This window comes from Branchiostoma lanceolatum, chromosome 4 (genome assembly GCF_035083965.1).
Source record: "Branchiostoma lanceolatum isolate klBraLanc5 chromosome 4, klBraLanc5.hap2, whole genome shotgun sequence".
Lineage (NCBI taxonomy): Eukaryota > Metazoa > Chordata > Leptocardii > Amphioxiformes > Branchiostomatidae > Branchiostoma > Branchiostoma lanceolatum.
The window spans coordinates 16,730,277-16,742,693 of record NC_089725.1 but is presented as its reverse complement, the minus strand read 5'-3'; the positions used below and the strand labels follow the sequence as shown (position 1 = coordinate 16,742,693).

Below are 12,417 nucleotides of genomic sequence, written 5' to 3'. Positions count from 1 at the left end.
CAAACATACATAGGTTTTGTAAGCTTGCACCTGTGTACGCCGTTTGGCGACATCAGCTTGAATAACATGCAACTTTCAATTACAGATGGCAATCTGAAGTACAGTAGGCGCTTTCATTGGGTACAAAAGGTCTATGGAATTTCTCTTCTGTTAGCTTTTGTTCTCTTCCAGTGTTTGTAAGGGGTACAGCCCTCACAATTTCCGGGTCTGAGATTTGTCAAATATGCTGTGTGAGGGATCACTCGGAAGGTTGTATCTCCATGTAAAGATATGTGGGTTTTGAATGAGAAAGGTGGCGTTGTGAAGTTCAAAGACATACTTATAGAGATCAAAGAAGATGGCGTGAAAGAATGGTGTATCATCGGCCAATTTATGTGTAAATAAACTGCATATTTGTAACTGAAGATGACTACTGTTTTATCATAATCCACCGGGAAGATGAACACATCTGTATTGTCTGTTAAGGGTGTGGAAGTGGGAAGAATACGGGTCACCTTCAATTTGAAAATACACTGCAAACCACGCACTCTTTAATACAGTCTTAGATTATTATTTTTCATCTCCCCGGACCTGTAAACTAAACCAGCCCTTTTACCATGACAAAAGGCGGTCGCGTGGTGCTGTATAGTGTAACAGGACAAAGAATGCCTGGCGCTACCGGTCCTATTGTTCTCCTGCGGCAGACGTCATACCCATGGCATCCCACTCCACCAGACCGACGCTGGGACTTCCCCTGGCCGATCAATACTTTTGTGCATGCGCATTAGGGTCACATTCCTAACCTGAGAAGTAGGATGGGAGTCCAGGTCGCGTCCCTAACACAGAATAGTTTAGGAAAACCGATTTAGAACAGCGAGGCGAGGATGCACTGGCAACTGCTGCTGGTTTTCGCCACGTGGACCACACAGGTAAGGTATTCTTCATTAAGTATTCTGTATGCAATCTCTTAAAGTGTCCTCCGCGACCCGCCCCGACTCTACAGGTGCTTTGTCTGTCGTCCACAAGCAGTCCGGAAATTGTCGGGTGTGGTGGCTTATTTGTGGCTTATCGGTAAAAGTCACACCACGCCAATATTTCAGAAACTCACCTATAGTAAATGTCAATCGTCAAGAAGCCACCTAAGCTTTACTAAGTTAACAACAGCGTGAAACGGTTCGTTGTTAATGCTTACACAAAAGATGACTCATCGCCACGTCTGTAAATAAGTGGTGCTTATGGTGAACACCTAGCGTCGGGTGGGACGGATCCCGGACACAACGGCATGAATAGAGGGTGCGAGTAAATACATAAAGGAGTAAAAAGAACTGACAGCTGCCACTGGTGTAGATGAACTTAAACTTCACAAGAAAAATAAACAAATCCGGCAATGCAAACGAGCATGCCAGCTACCTGTATGAATCAGGGCGTAACAGGTGCACCATGCATCATGTAGAGGTATCAAACCCACAGCATGATATGACCAAGCTTCAATGAGCTATCCGTACAGCTGTAGTTTAGTTCTTTCTTTTAACTTGTAAACATCACGTCTACAAACCCCACCACCTGTATGCGGGATTGTTTACTCACTGTGTCGATAAAGAGCTCGATTACTCAGAACGTCATAGTCATAATAACAGGAACCATAGGCTACAGTTTTGTTACAGTCAGATCCTGGCACGAAATGTTCAGATTAATGTTTATCCTTAATGCGTTGTTGTCACGCGACTATGTATGATGGCCGTATGTAGTCTCATCGATCGTTTTCTCACCTGGATGCAGAAAACCTAAACTCCGTTGCCATGGCAACAATACAAAACGTTGTGAAGAGAATGAGTCACATTTCAATTGGAAGCCATCAAAAATTAATGTCGCTATTCATCGACGAACCATAATAATACTAATGCATCCTTTCAAGTCACGACTCGCTCTTAGGTGAGCAAAGAAATGGTGTCAAAAATAGTAAATATTCTCACACGAAATTACGTTTGCCTGTCCGGCGTTTTCAACACGTTCCCTTTCGATAGTAGATTTCGAACTAAGTACAGTAGTTTTTAAACGAAATATCCGATTGCTTTGAATAATCATATTGTGCATAGAACAGAAACAAGTGGTCTACTAATGTAGATGAATTTGTACCTTTGAGACTGTTGTTTTGGGTGGGGCGATAATGTTTCTCTCACAGTATTGCGTACGTACTGTGGTATTCCACTCAAGCCGGCAAACGGCAACAAAATAAACATGAACAGACCCGCTAACAAAAAGAGGTGGCCTGTTCTTCCTGTTTGCTAAGACGACAATGCTAACGTTCGGCACGTTCGTACTGGGATCGTAGAAGGAGATTATAAACTGGCGTGCATTTAAAACGGATGTTTGATAGGCTTCTTACATCAAATGCAAAGTGATTAAGGGTCCCCCTAAAAGTACTGTAATTTATAACCAACATGCATGAAACAGCTTGAAACGTCCCAGTTGTATCAGTCACAATACATACCCTGTCATTGTTCCTGTGACTTTTGTGGAGCAACCAGGAACACCCAAACAATTACTTTGTAAAGGGATTACAGCTAGTAGCCTATCTTTCCCAGGCCAATTATTGGGTATGCCCTGTGTATACATTGTACGGATCTGTACGGACTGCGCCAGCTTTTTTCATGGGACAAAATAGGACAAAATACGCCCTAAGGGTGTTGAAGCCCTCCTCGGCCATGCGGATGTATAGAAAAAAACTTGTTGCATGCAGATTGGTAGCTCTACTCTTGCGTTGCCATTATATTTTTGATCAGAAACGGTCTAACATACATGTAAATTGAATGTGTAATTGTTATATTCTTATCAATCTGGTTTCATTAGGGGAGATTCAACTGTAAACCAGCTTGTCTTCATTACAAACAAAATTCTCCAAGCCTTTGACCAGAACAAGGAAGTCAGAGCCGTTTATCTTGATTTTTCAAAAGCGTTTGATAAGGTTTGGCATAAAGGCATACTCTTCAAGCTTCAACGAAACGGGGTGGAAGGGCCTTTTCTCAACTGGTTTCAAAGTTACCTCAATGGTAGAAAGCAGCGTGTCGTAATCGAAGGTCAAAACTCTGATTGGTGCGAGATAAGTGCAGGTGTACCTCAAGGATCAGTGCTTGGTCCGCTATTATTTCTCGTGTACATTAATGACATGATACAGGAACTCGAAACTCATCCTTTTCTGTTCGCAGACGATAGCTCCTTGCTCGATGTTGTAGAATCCCCCACTGTATCAGCCATTAGACTCAATTCTGACCTTTCTAAGATATTATCATGGACAAAAGCGTGGCTAATGGAACTCAATCTGTCAAAAACAATCGAAACGTGTTATTCTACAAAGGCTATACCTCCTCCACATCCACCCCTTTTCCTTGGTACCGAACAAATCGATTCTGTAGACTGTCACAAACACATCGGGGTTCATCTGTCATCTACTATGTCTTGGAATACACATATTTCTAACATGTTAGCCAATGCTTCTAAAAAGGTTTCAACCTTCAGTAAACTTAAATTCAAGCTCCCCCGTGAAGTCTTGGAAACAATATATAAATCTTTTATCCGTCCCCTACTCGAGTATGGTGGCGTAGTATGGCACGGTTGCACTGCTTCAGACTCTCAACTCATCGAACGAATACAATATGAATGTGCTTTAACCGTAGCTGGTGCCATTAGGGGGTCCTCGTATACTTCACTACTCGCCGAACTGGGATGGGAAAAGTTATCTGACCGCCGCCATGTTCAGTCCCTTATCCTATTCTATAAAATTATCCATGGACAAACTCGACAATACTTAAGAGATTTGATACCACCCACAGTATCAGATTCCTCTTCCTACGACCTTCGCAATAAGCATAACCTTCAGTTGTTAAAGTGTACCACAACTCGCTTTAAGAAATCATTCATACCTTACGCTACGTATCATTGGAACAACCTTACCTTGGCAGATCGATCATTAAGTCTTCCTCATTTTAAGAAAACAATGATCAAATCTGTGCGCCCTGTATCTGTCCCATATTTCAACACTGGTCCTCGTTACACCTGCGCTCTTCTCACTCGTTTCCGTCTTGGTACTTTCAGTTTAAACTTCAATTTGTACACTCGCAACCTAGTTACCAGTCCTGCTTGTACCTGTGGCCATCCTTGTGAAAGTATTTCTCATTACTTCTTGTACTGCCCTAACTACACACAACACCGTTCCTTACTCTTCAGTAATTTAGAAAATCTGGTAGGTTCAGTCATAAATCTCAATAATCTCTCGGATGATGTTCTAATTCAATTACTGCTTAAAGGCTTACCCTTCCTTTCGAATTCAAACAATGTCAAACTCTTACAGCATGTCCAACTTTTCATTATAGAATCCAAAAGATTTGAGTAGTAAACCACCATCCTACCAGTCTTGTAGTACCTGTCCACATATTTATCTGTTTATTGATTTCAATTCTTCTTACATTTAATGATTTCTGTTATGTAGTTTATTTGAGATAATTTGTTGCTCTTATGCTTTGCATGTCCGCACCTGTTTTTTTGTCATTTTCAGTATTTGTAAAATTTGTTTTGTTATTCTGTAATGTATTCTGTCGATGACGACATGAAAATAAGCTGTAAGCTTGAGTCTGTCGTCATCATGTCTTGTATGTAAATGTTGCAATAAAAAAAAAAAAAAAAAAAATGTGTAATTGCCTTAGAGTATCGGTTCCGTGTAGTCCGATTGTCGATATTTATGCCAACACACGATGCAATTCAGCTAACTATGTATGATATGTACTTGTTGGCTGCGAGACTGTATACGTTCATCAATTATTTGTGTTAAGTTTGAGTTTCAACAAGAGTTCTACGACCTCATACCTTCGCGAAATGATTTTGACCTTTATGACTGACGTATTAGGAGTGTTTTTCATCAATCAAAAATCATACCAGTTGATCCTCCTCACCCAAATAACATAAGTTGTCCAAACCTCCTTGTTATGATTATGAGCTTAACAAAGAAGGTTATGCTAACGTTTTTCATCAATAATGCAAATAAGCTCCTTATTAGCATAATTTGATTCAATGGTGTTCACATTCACACAACTTCTAAATGCAACAAGTATGAAATTGCCGTTATTTACTAGTGTGGAATGATAGTAGTTTCTCATGAATTATGCAAATTAGGCCTACATTTGCATAATTTCTATCTATTGACATTCCTCTCTTCCTCAGTTACAAATGTCACATATTTGAATAGTCATATCATGGAACACAGCAGGTTTTTAAAATTGCCTCATTAATTATAATCTGATTTGCATAATTATCATCCAATCATACAAAGCATCACATAAGCTATCTACATACCAAAAATCATGACCATCCATCAAGCCCATCTCGAGTTATATTATTTTCTCATTAATTATGTAAATGAGGTTCTCATTTGCATAGCTGATATCTATTAATATTTCTCTCTTCCTCAGTTACATATGTCACATGTTTGCGAGTCCTATCATGGAAATTGATGAATGTATTAACTTTCCTCATTAATTATGCAAATTAGTTACTGATTTGCATAATAAGTATCCAATCATGTACATCATCGCTCAAGCTATGTACATGCAAAAAATCATGACCTTCCATCAAGCCCTTCTTGAGTTATTCCCTTTCAAAGTCTGAAGCAAAACCTACCCCTGCAGTTCCAAAAAAGTTGCTAGGGGGCCCAAACCTATACCACTTACTCTCTGCCCAACGAACTATCTACCACTCAAAAATCAGTTCCATAGCATGTCCACAACACGAGATATCATAACAGGAAGTTCCGCTGCAGTACCGTAACAAGCCGATAGGGGGCCCAAAATCTAATCATTTTCAGGTTTCATCGAGACCTACCAACATACCAAATACCAAGACAATCCTTCCAAGAATTCTCGACTTATCGTGTTCACTAACAGACACACAGACATGCTCGGTATTCCCATGCTGTGGCACTGCATTAATGACTGTTCTTACTCATATAAGGCCGTGTATATCCAACTTTGGTCAAAATTTGTATGTTTCAGTCTTTTAATTGGTGTAAGGAGATATCTTTGTGGTTTGGTTTCACATGCTCCGAGTGGACTCTTCCAGGCTGGGAGTAGGTCAAAGTTGACGATTGTTTTCGTCTGTCAGCTGTTACGAGAGAACGAGCTGGTCAACTGTCTATTTTCTTTGCATGATTCTAAAGTAGACAGATGTGGCTTTCTGGTGCATAAGAATTTTGGGGGCTTACAATTAAGGTGAATCCTTTTCTGAGCCCTTGTTTTAGTGCTTTAAAGCATTACTGCCTATATGGGCAAGTCTATCTCTTGTATCTGCCCTACAGCTGGCTGATAGCCAATTTGTCCCTGGCAGTAACTGACGTTTCCTGCCTGCCTCATGACCCCTCATGACCAACTTTGCACCCATTTACCCGTGTCAATATCCCCTGAAACAATACAGCCCACACGTCGCAACCAGAAAGCATAGTATGAGCATACAATCTAACACATTTTTACACTTTTCTCGTTAATTATGCAAAACACTTCGCCCAAAATGTAATCATCTTGAGATTTCCCACATACACACCGACACACCAAATACGACAACAAACCATCCAGGCGTTCTCGACTTATTCTGTTCACTAACAGACACACAGACAAGCATCATCGAATAACCTACTCGACGAAACCATTCGTCGCGAAGGTAATAATAAAACCAAATCATCATCATATCCGGACAGATTTATTTGATCAACTCAAACTAGGAATGACTCTTAATCTTTTCGATAAGCGTGGTGGTTTCTTTTACGTGCTCGAGGTGTGGCTCTCCTCAAACACGGGACTTCCATTAAACGTCCTATCCGAGGGACGTCCCTAACTGAAGCTAGGTACTCATTTTCACATGAGTGAAGTGGTGATAGTCGTGTTGAGTGCCTTTCCCAAGGACTTACTGCTTAGGTCAACATCAATTGTTACAATCTTTAACAGACGATATATTCTTGGTTCTCCAGGTCTACTTGGCGGAAGCCCAGGTAGAATGCCACCCTTTATGCTTGTCCTGCTACGGTCCAAGGTTGGACCAATGCTTGGAGTGTCGACAGTACAGTTACAACAACACGTGCGTTCAGCGATGTCCCACATTAACGTTCACGGTAAGAGCAGACCCAATTAATAGTACTGTCCCCTCCAATGATGCCTTTCCCACTACCAAAAACATATCCGCCGATCCCGACAACGCTACCCTTACTGGCAATGATACACTGCAGAACACCGCCACTCCGACAGAGGTCGTCCCGGGAAATCCTACAACCGGGAACAGAGGTACCTGTGAGGACTGTCATCCTGAATGCCAGGTTGGTTGCTATGGCAACACTTCTCGTGACTGTTACCGATGTAAGCACGTGGCCTTCGACGGCACGTGCCTGTCCTGTTGCCCGGAGGGGAGCTACCTGGATCCCAAGGACTCTTCTTTCTGCAGGAGGTGTCATGGGGAGTGTGAGAGGGGCTGTACAGGACCGGGGCCCGCCAACTGTCACCGATGTAAACACGTTCAGCACGGCGGCAGGTGCCTTCACACATGTCCGGACAACACTTACCAAACACCGGGCACCCCTTCTGTCTGTCGGCCTTGTCACAACACATGTGAGGATGGCTGTGTTGGACCGGGAACCGACGATTGTGCCCCTTTGCGTCAAAACTCAAGGTAATCGCGGACTTTACATAACTCATATTGCTGTAGCAAATCAAACTTTTCCTTGATTGGCTCAAATCCAGTCTTTGCACATACATATAGAGCCCATATTTCATAATTTTTGATTATGTATTATGTGTTTGCTACATAAAAATTCTCACATTTTTTTCATATCTATCTAACAGAGGTAGCCATTCTATGGTGTTGCCGCTGGTCCTGACACTAGGTGCTGTTGTGGCCATACTGCTTGCGAGCTGCTTGGTGGTCCTGGTTAGGAAACGACAGAAGAGATCCCGAAAGCCGCCTTCCTCTCCTGTAAGTAATCATTTGCTACTAAGGGTCATGTGTGAAAGACGAAGACATACGTTGCACATGCAGCTATGATTCAATGACAATACCATTTTCTAGAAACAGATACATGTACTAGTATTCAGGAACACGCCCCCTCACTTTCATCGTATTTTACTGTACATATTTCTTGCCCTGATGAATATTCGAATTTCCATGACTCCGCCTTAAAGTAAGAACAATTTCCTGTTTCAGACACGAAACCTTGCCTGCTACCAAGCCGGTAGTATTAGCACCATAGCTATCCCACTCGGCCCGGAGCAGTCGTCTATGAGTGACTTGTACCGAAACGTCTGCCTTGACAACGCCACGTTCACAAACGACAGCGACGACGACGTGGACGTGTCCCCTACTCCCAGCCTGATAGTGGATGGAGGTCGTTCAGACGATAACAGCTCTTCTATTTCGGGCTGCGCCGATACCGTGAGTGAAGGGGCGGTCTCTAACGAGTCCAGGTCAACGGACAGTACTGTCGTGCGCGTGCCGATACCATCCTCAGAACGGCAGGCTAACTTCGGAAATGGCGCCTCACAGCAGGCCCTGGACAAGATGGCGGCGGGGTGGCGTTACAGTTACCTGACGGACGACAGCGGGATAGTGAGTGACGGCTCACGGTGTTCCACAATGGACAACCAGAGTCGATGGAGTGTCGCCACGAGTGGCACGGTGGGATCCGGGGACTCCAGAATATGGCTGCAGGATGCCTCTGATACAGCTGTGAACAGAGAACAATCAAAAGACTCGTGTGACAAAGACGTTCGTCGTACATCTGAATCCCTGCAAGGAGCTCCGTCAGATAAAGAACATACCGCAGATGGGATTAAAACCTTGAGTGGCCAGTCCGCCGATAGAGAGGACACCACCTTGACGCACCTGCTGTCCAAGTTCCGTGACATCGTCGGCGATTCTGAGGCCGCTGGACCGGATGCAGTCAACTTCTCGACTCCGCGATTTGTCGCGGGGATTTTCGACAGACGAGGCGGGCACCTGACGTTAGAAAATCTTGGGATCGACCTGTACATACCCCCAGACGCTGTCGAGCATGACGGTACGGAGATATTCATGTACGCCCGCGGAGCAGACGAGTCTTCAACCCAGGAGACAGGCAAGAAGTGGAGACCTCCTGTCATTCAGTGTGGTCCACATGGGCTGAAATTCAACAGACACGCGATTTTGACAGTGAAACACCCTGCTGAGGACTTGAAAAAGTGGTCGTTCAAGTTCCAGGCCAGTAATACTGATGTCGGGGAGACCCCGGATTGGAAGGACCTTACACAAGACACGTCGGCCCTGTGTTTTGCATATGGAGACAAGACGGTCATCTTCGTAGACCATTTCACTCTGTACAACGTGAGTGGGGAGCTTATAGGTGCAGACGGCGAAGATGAGGGAGAGAAAGTCGAGTGGCGGCGGTTCAGAGTGGGAGTCTTCGCCGAGCCCCTGTTCCTAGACACCGAGATCTTCCAACTCAGGGTCCGCTGTTGGCAGGACAACGATAACGAGCAACAGGTTAGTGTCTTAGATACTTTTGAACCGCTCTGTTGATCATTTCACCTGATTTGACCCTTCTGTTTTCATTCTATTTTTCAAATACATGGGATACTCCTGCATGGAGTATTGTAATTAATTTATTTATTTATTTTCATTATTCCCCCAGCGGTCGCGAGAGAAGGAGCGGTATCTAGGAGCGGTGCAGCTTGGTGACGACAAAGTGCTCCACCTAGCGGGAGACGGTGGAAACCTGTCCGTGGTGCTGGAGCGCCTTCGTACCGGATGGTTGGCTTTCAACGGCGATAGACAGGTCAGGATGAATGGGTGTACTGAACAAACTGACCCTACTTTCTACATCTTTTCTCCAGACTCCTTTTCTATGCTTAGCTGGATTAAATCTAGCTTTACATCATTTGTACATGTACATCAATGATATCCACTGATGTTCAATAAATAATGGTCCCTCACCTGATTGCAGAACTAAAATAATGTGCCTGTTTGTTCACAGACTATCCCCTTCTCCAGCCTGTGGAACGAGCACTCTGAGATGCCGTCCTGTACGTTTGACATCGAGAGACAGCCGTCGGGACTCGTTCCCAAGACCGTGGTGTGCAAGGTGACGGCTCTGCAAGTCTCGTACCCGGACAACACAGTCAGTATCGACGTCCTCAAACAACTACATCCCCGTCAGGTGCGTGTTTATGTGCGTGTGTCACAAAAACGTGGTAAATCACCATTCCTTATCGGCATGCCTTCCATTTTTATGTTTAGATGTGCGTTTATAAAACTTGGTACCAAAAATTATCGCAGCTGTAGTGTCAAATGCCAACATTTTGTCGGACGCTTCGCTTGTTCAACTAGACTGCGATCACCACACTGCTCAACTAATTTCAAAACTAATAGATTTCTTTCCTTGGGTATCCAGTCTTTCCAGGCACCTGAACGTCCCTCAGTCTCGTCTCTTGATTCCGAGTCTACGTTCCTCCGCCTGCAGCCCGAGCTGCGCCCCACCCCCAGGTGCGTGCCACAGTTTCCAGGCGAGGAACAGTTCGGTCTGCTGTGCCTGGTGCTGGACGTGGAGGACCCGGCTGGGAGGGACTGGCGCAGCGTGGCGGAGACCCTGCACCTATCGTTTGAGTTTATACAGTGGATGAAGCAGCGGGGAGACCCCACCAGGCGGATGTTGGACTTCCTGGTGGCACAACACGGGGGCGACTCGTTACGTGTGCTGAGGGATGCACTTATGGCGAGCGGTCACGAGAGGGCGCAGCAGATGGTTGAAGCAATGATGGGAACGTCCCACCACGGTCCTGTGGGGCAGTACAGCGCGGCACAGCAGCGGTCGTCTGATGGACAGCCGTTTGCCGGGATGTGGAGCAACGACGACATGCGGCCGTCCAGTAACCACAACACGACACCGAAACGACTCAGTAGTTCTTCAGTCTTTTCACCAGGGTCTCTTAATCTTAGATCGGGCGACTGCAGTGAAACTCTACCTGTTCCGACACAACAACCAGCTTCAACAGGGACCACATCGCGCGAAAGCACAACAGTGGAGAAAGTGTCCGGAGACAGGTCACTGGGAGATGGACAAGAGGCGGACGCCTCCATGCCTTCGATCCCTAACATCACTCCAGAAATCGATCTAACCGCACAAGAAAGCAACAGTTCCATAACTGTGCCCAAGACTTTGAGAACCCAGGACAGTGGTTATCACAGCCCTGGGGGTGAAACCAACTTAGCATTTACTATGGAAGACGAGACAGGTGGCAGTCAGAGAATGGAGGAAACACCGGAGGCAGAAGTGGTCAAGACGAGACAGCAGACAGAAGTGGTGGACTCTGGTTCTGCGCCGCATGCCGATGAGTCAACCACGGAAGCAGACAGTAGCAAAGTAAACACAAACCAAGACGCTGAGGAAAATTCCGCTCCCCCAGAGAAAAGCACAACCCCCTGGCCGCTGCTGATGAACTTAAAGAACAAAATGTCGATCCGATCCAAAAGTCTCCCCGACCTTCTGTGGGGACAGAACAAAACTGATGCCGCCAAACAGGCTAACAAGAACATCTCTGATGATCGTCTGTCACAAACAATGTAAATAGATTTAGATGTTGGTTATCCTGGCTATGATCAGTTTGACCAAATTTCTACCATATGTATTGTATACCCCTGTAGAGGCCTTACAAAAAGGTATTACAGAACCTCCGAGTTTGTATACTTTTCAGACTTAGAATCTAGTGTGTTTAGTGGACTAGTGGAGATAGTGACGGTGTTTCTGGGATAAACTTTACTAAGATGCTACGTCTTTGCAAGCAAGAAATAGAAAGTTAGAAATGTATTTGTCCCTCAAGCTGAAGGAGAAAAAACACAAGTAACTGAAATATCGAAACAGTGTTTCGAAGGGGTTTGATATAAACTTTGTGTAAAGTAATGTTGAAGGCTGTATGAGCGACATAGGGCGCTGGTCCGCTCTATGTACGTAACTGGAGAATTCTTTAATACATTAGTCAGCTGTACGTAATGTCGGACATGTCAAGGGTCTGTGTATTTCACCTACTGGAGTTCTCTTACATTGTAAAACTACACTAAAAATGATACATTTGTACTGAACAAAGTTGCTGAGGCAACAACGAGTTCTATATTGTCGGCCTTTAAGCCATTGGATGTAACAGACAGACACATTGGTGTAAATTGTAACAGTGAAGACTATCACATAGTCGTAGTTTGTGATCTCGTGCCATTGTTGGTTCGTTTCACCACATCATACTAATAAATAGTAATTTCCGACAGTGTTTATCTCTGTGATGATTTCTAACTAATATAGTCTTGTACTTGTGAATGACATTGAGAGTCGTTGTTGGTAATGGTAATTCTCCTATGTAATCACACATTTCCTACAAGTCTACTAGT

The 12,417-nt window shown here is 44.3% G+C and overlaps 1 protein-coding gene across 2 annotated transcripts; it reads left to right on the top strand.

Moving 5' to 3' along the window:
• Positions 1-713: 713 nt before the first annotated feature.
• LOC136432938 (uncharacterized) lies at positions 714-12,299 on the top strand. Of its 2 annotated transcripts, none has more exons than XM_066424605.1 (7): positions 714-908; positions 6,989-7,680; positions 7,854-7,983; positions 8,212-9,525; positions 9,674-9,817; positions 10,016-10,198; positions 10,442-12,299. In XM_066424605.1, the coding sequence occupies exons 1-7, from the start codon at positions 864-866 to the stop codon at positions 11,603-11,605; spliced, it is 3,672 nt and encodes a 1,223-aa protein (XP_066280702.1). In that variant the 5' UTR covers positions 714-863; the 3' UTR covers positions 11,606-12,299. The 2 variants fall into 2 exon arrangements, with proteins under 2 accessions (XP_066280702.1, XP_066280701.1); XM_066424604.1 differs by having other exon boundaries at positions 715-908; positions 10,433-12,299.
• The last annotated feature ends 118 nt before the right edge of the window (positions 12,300-12,417 follow it).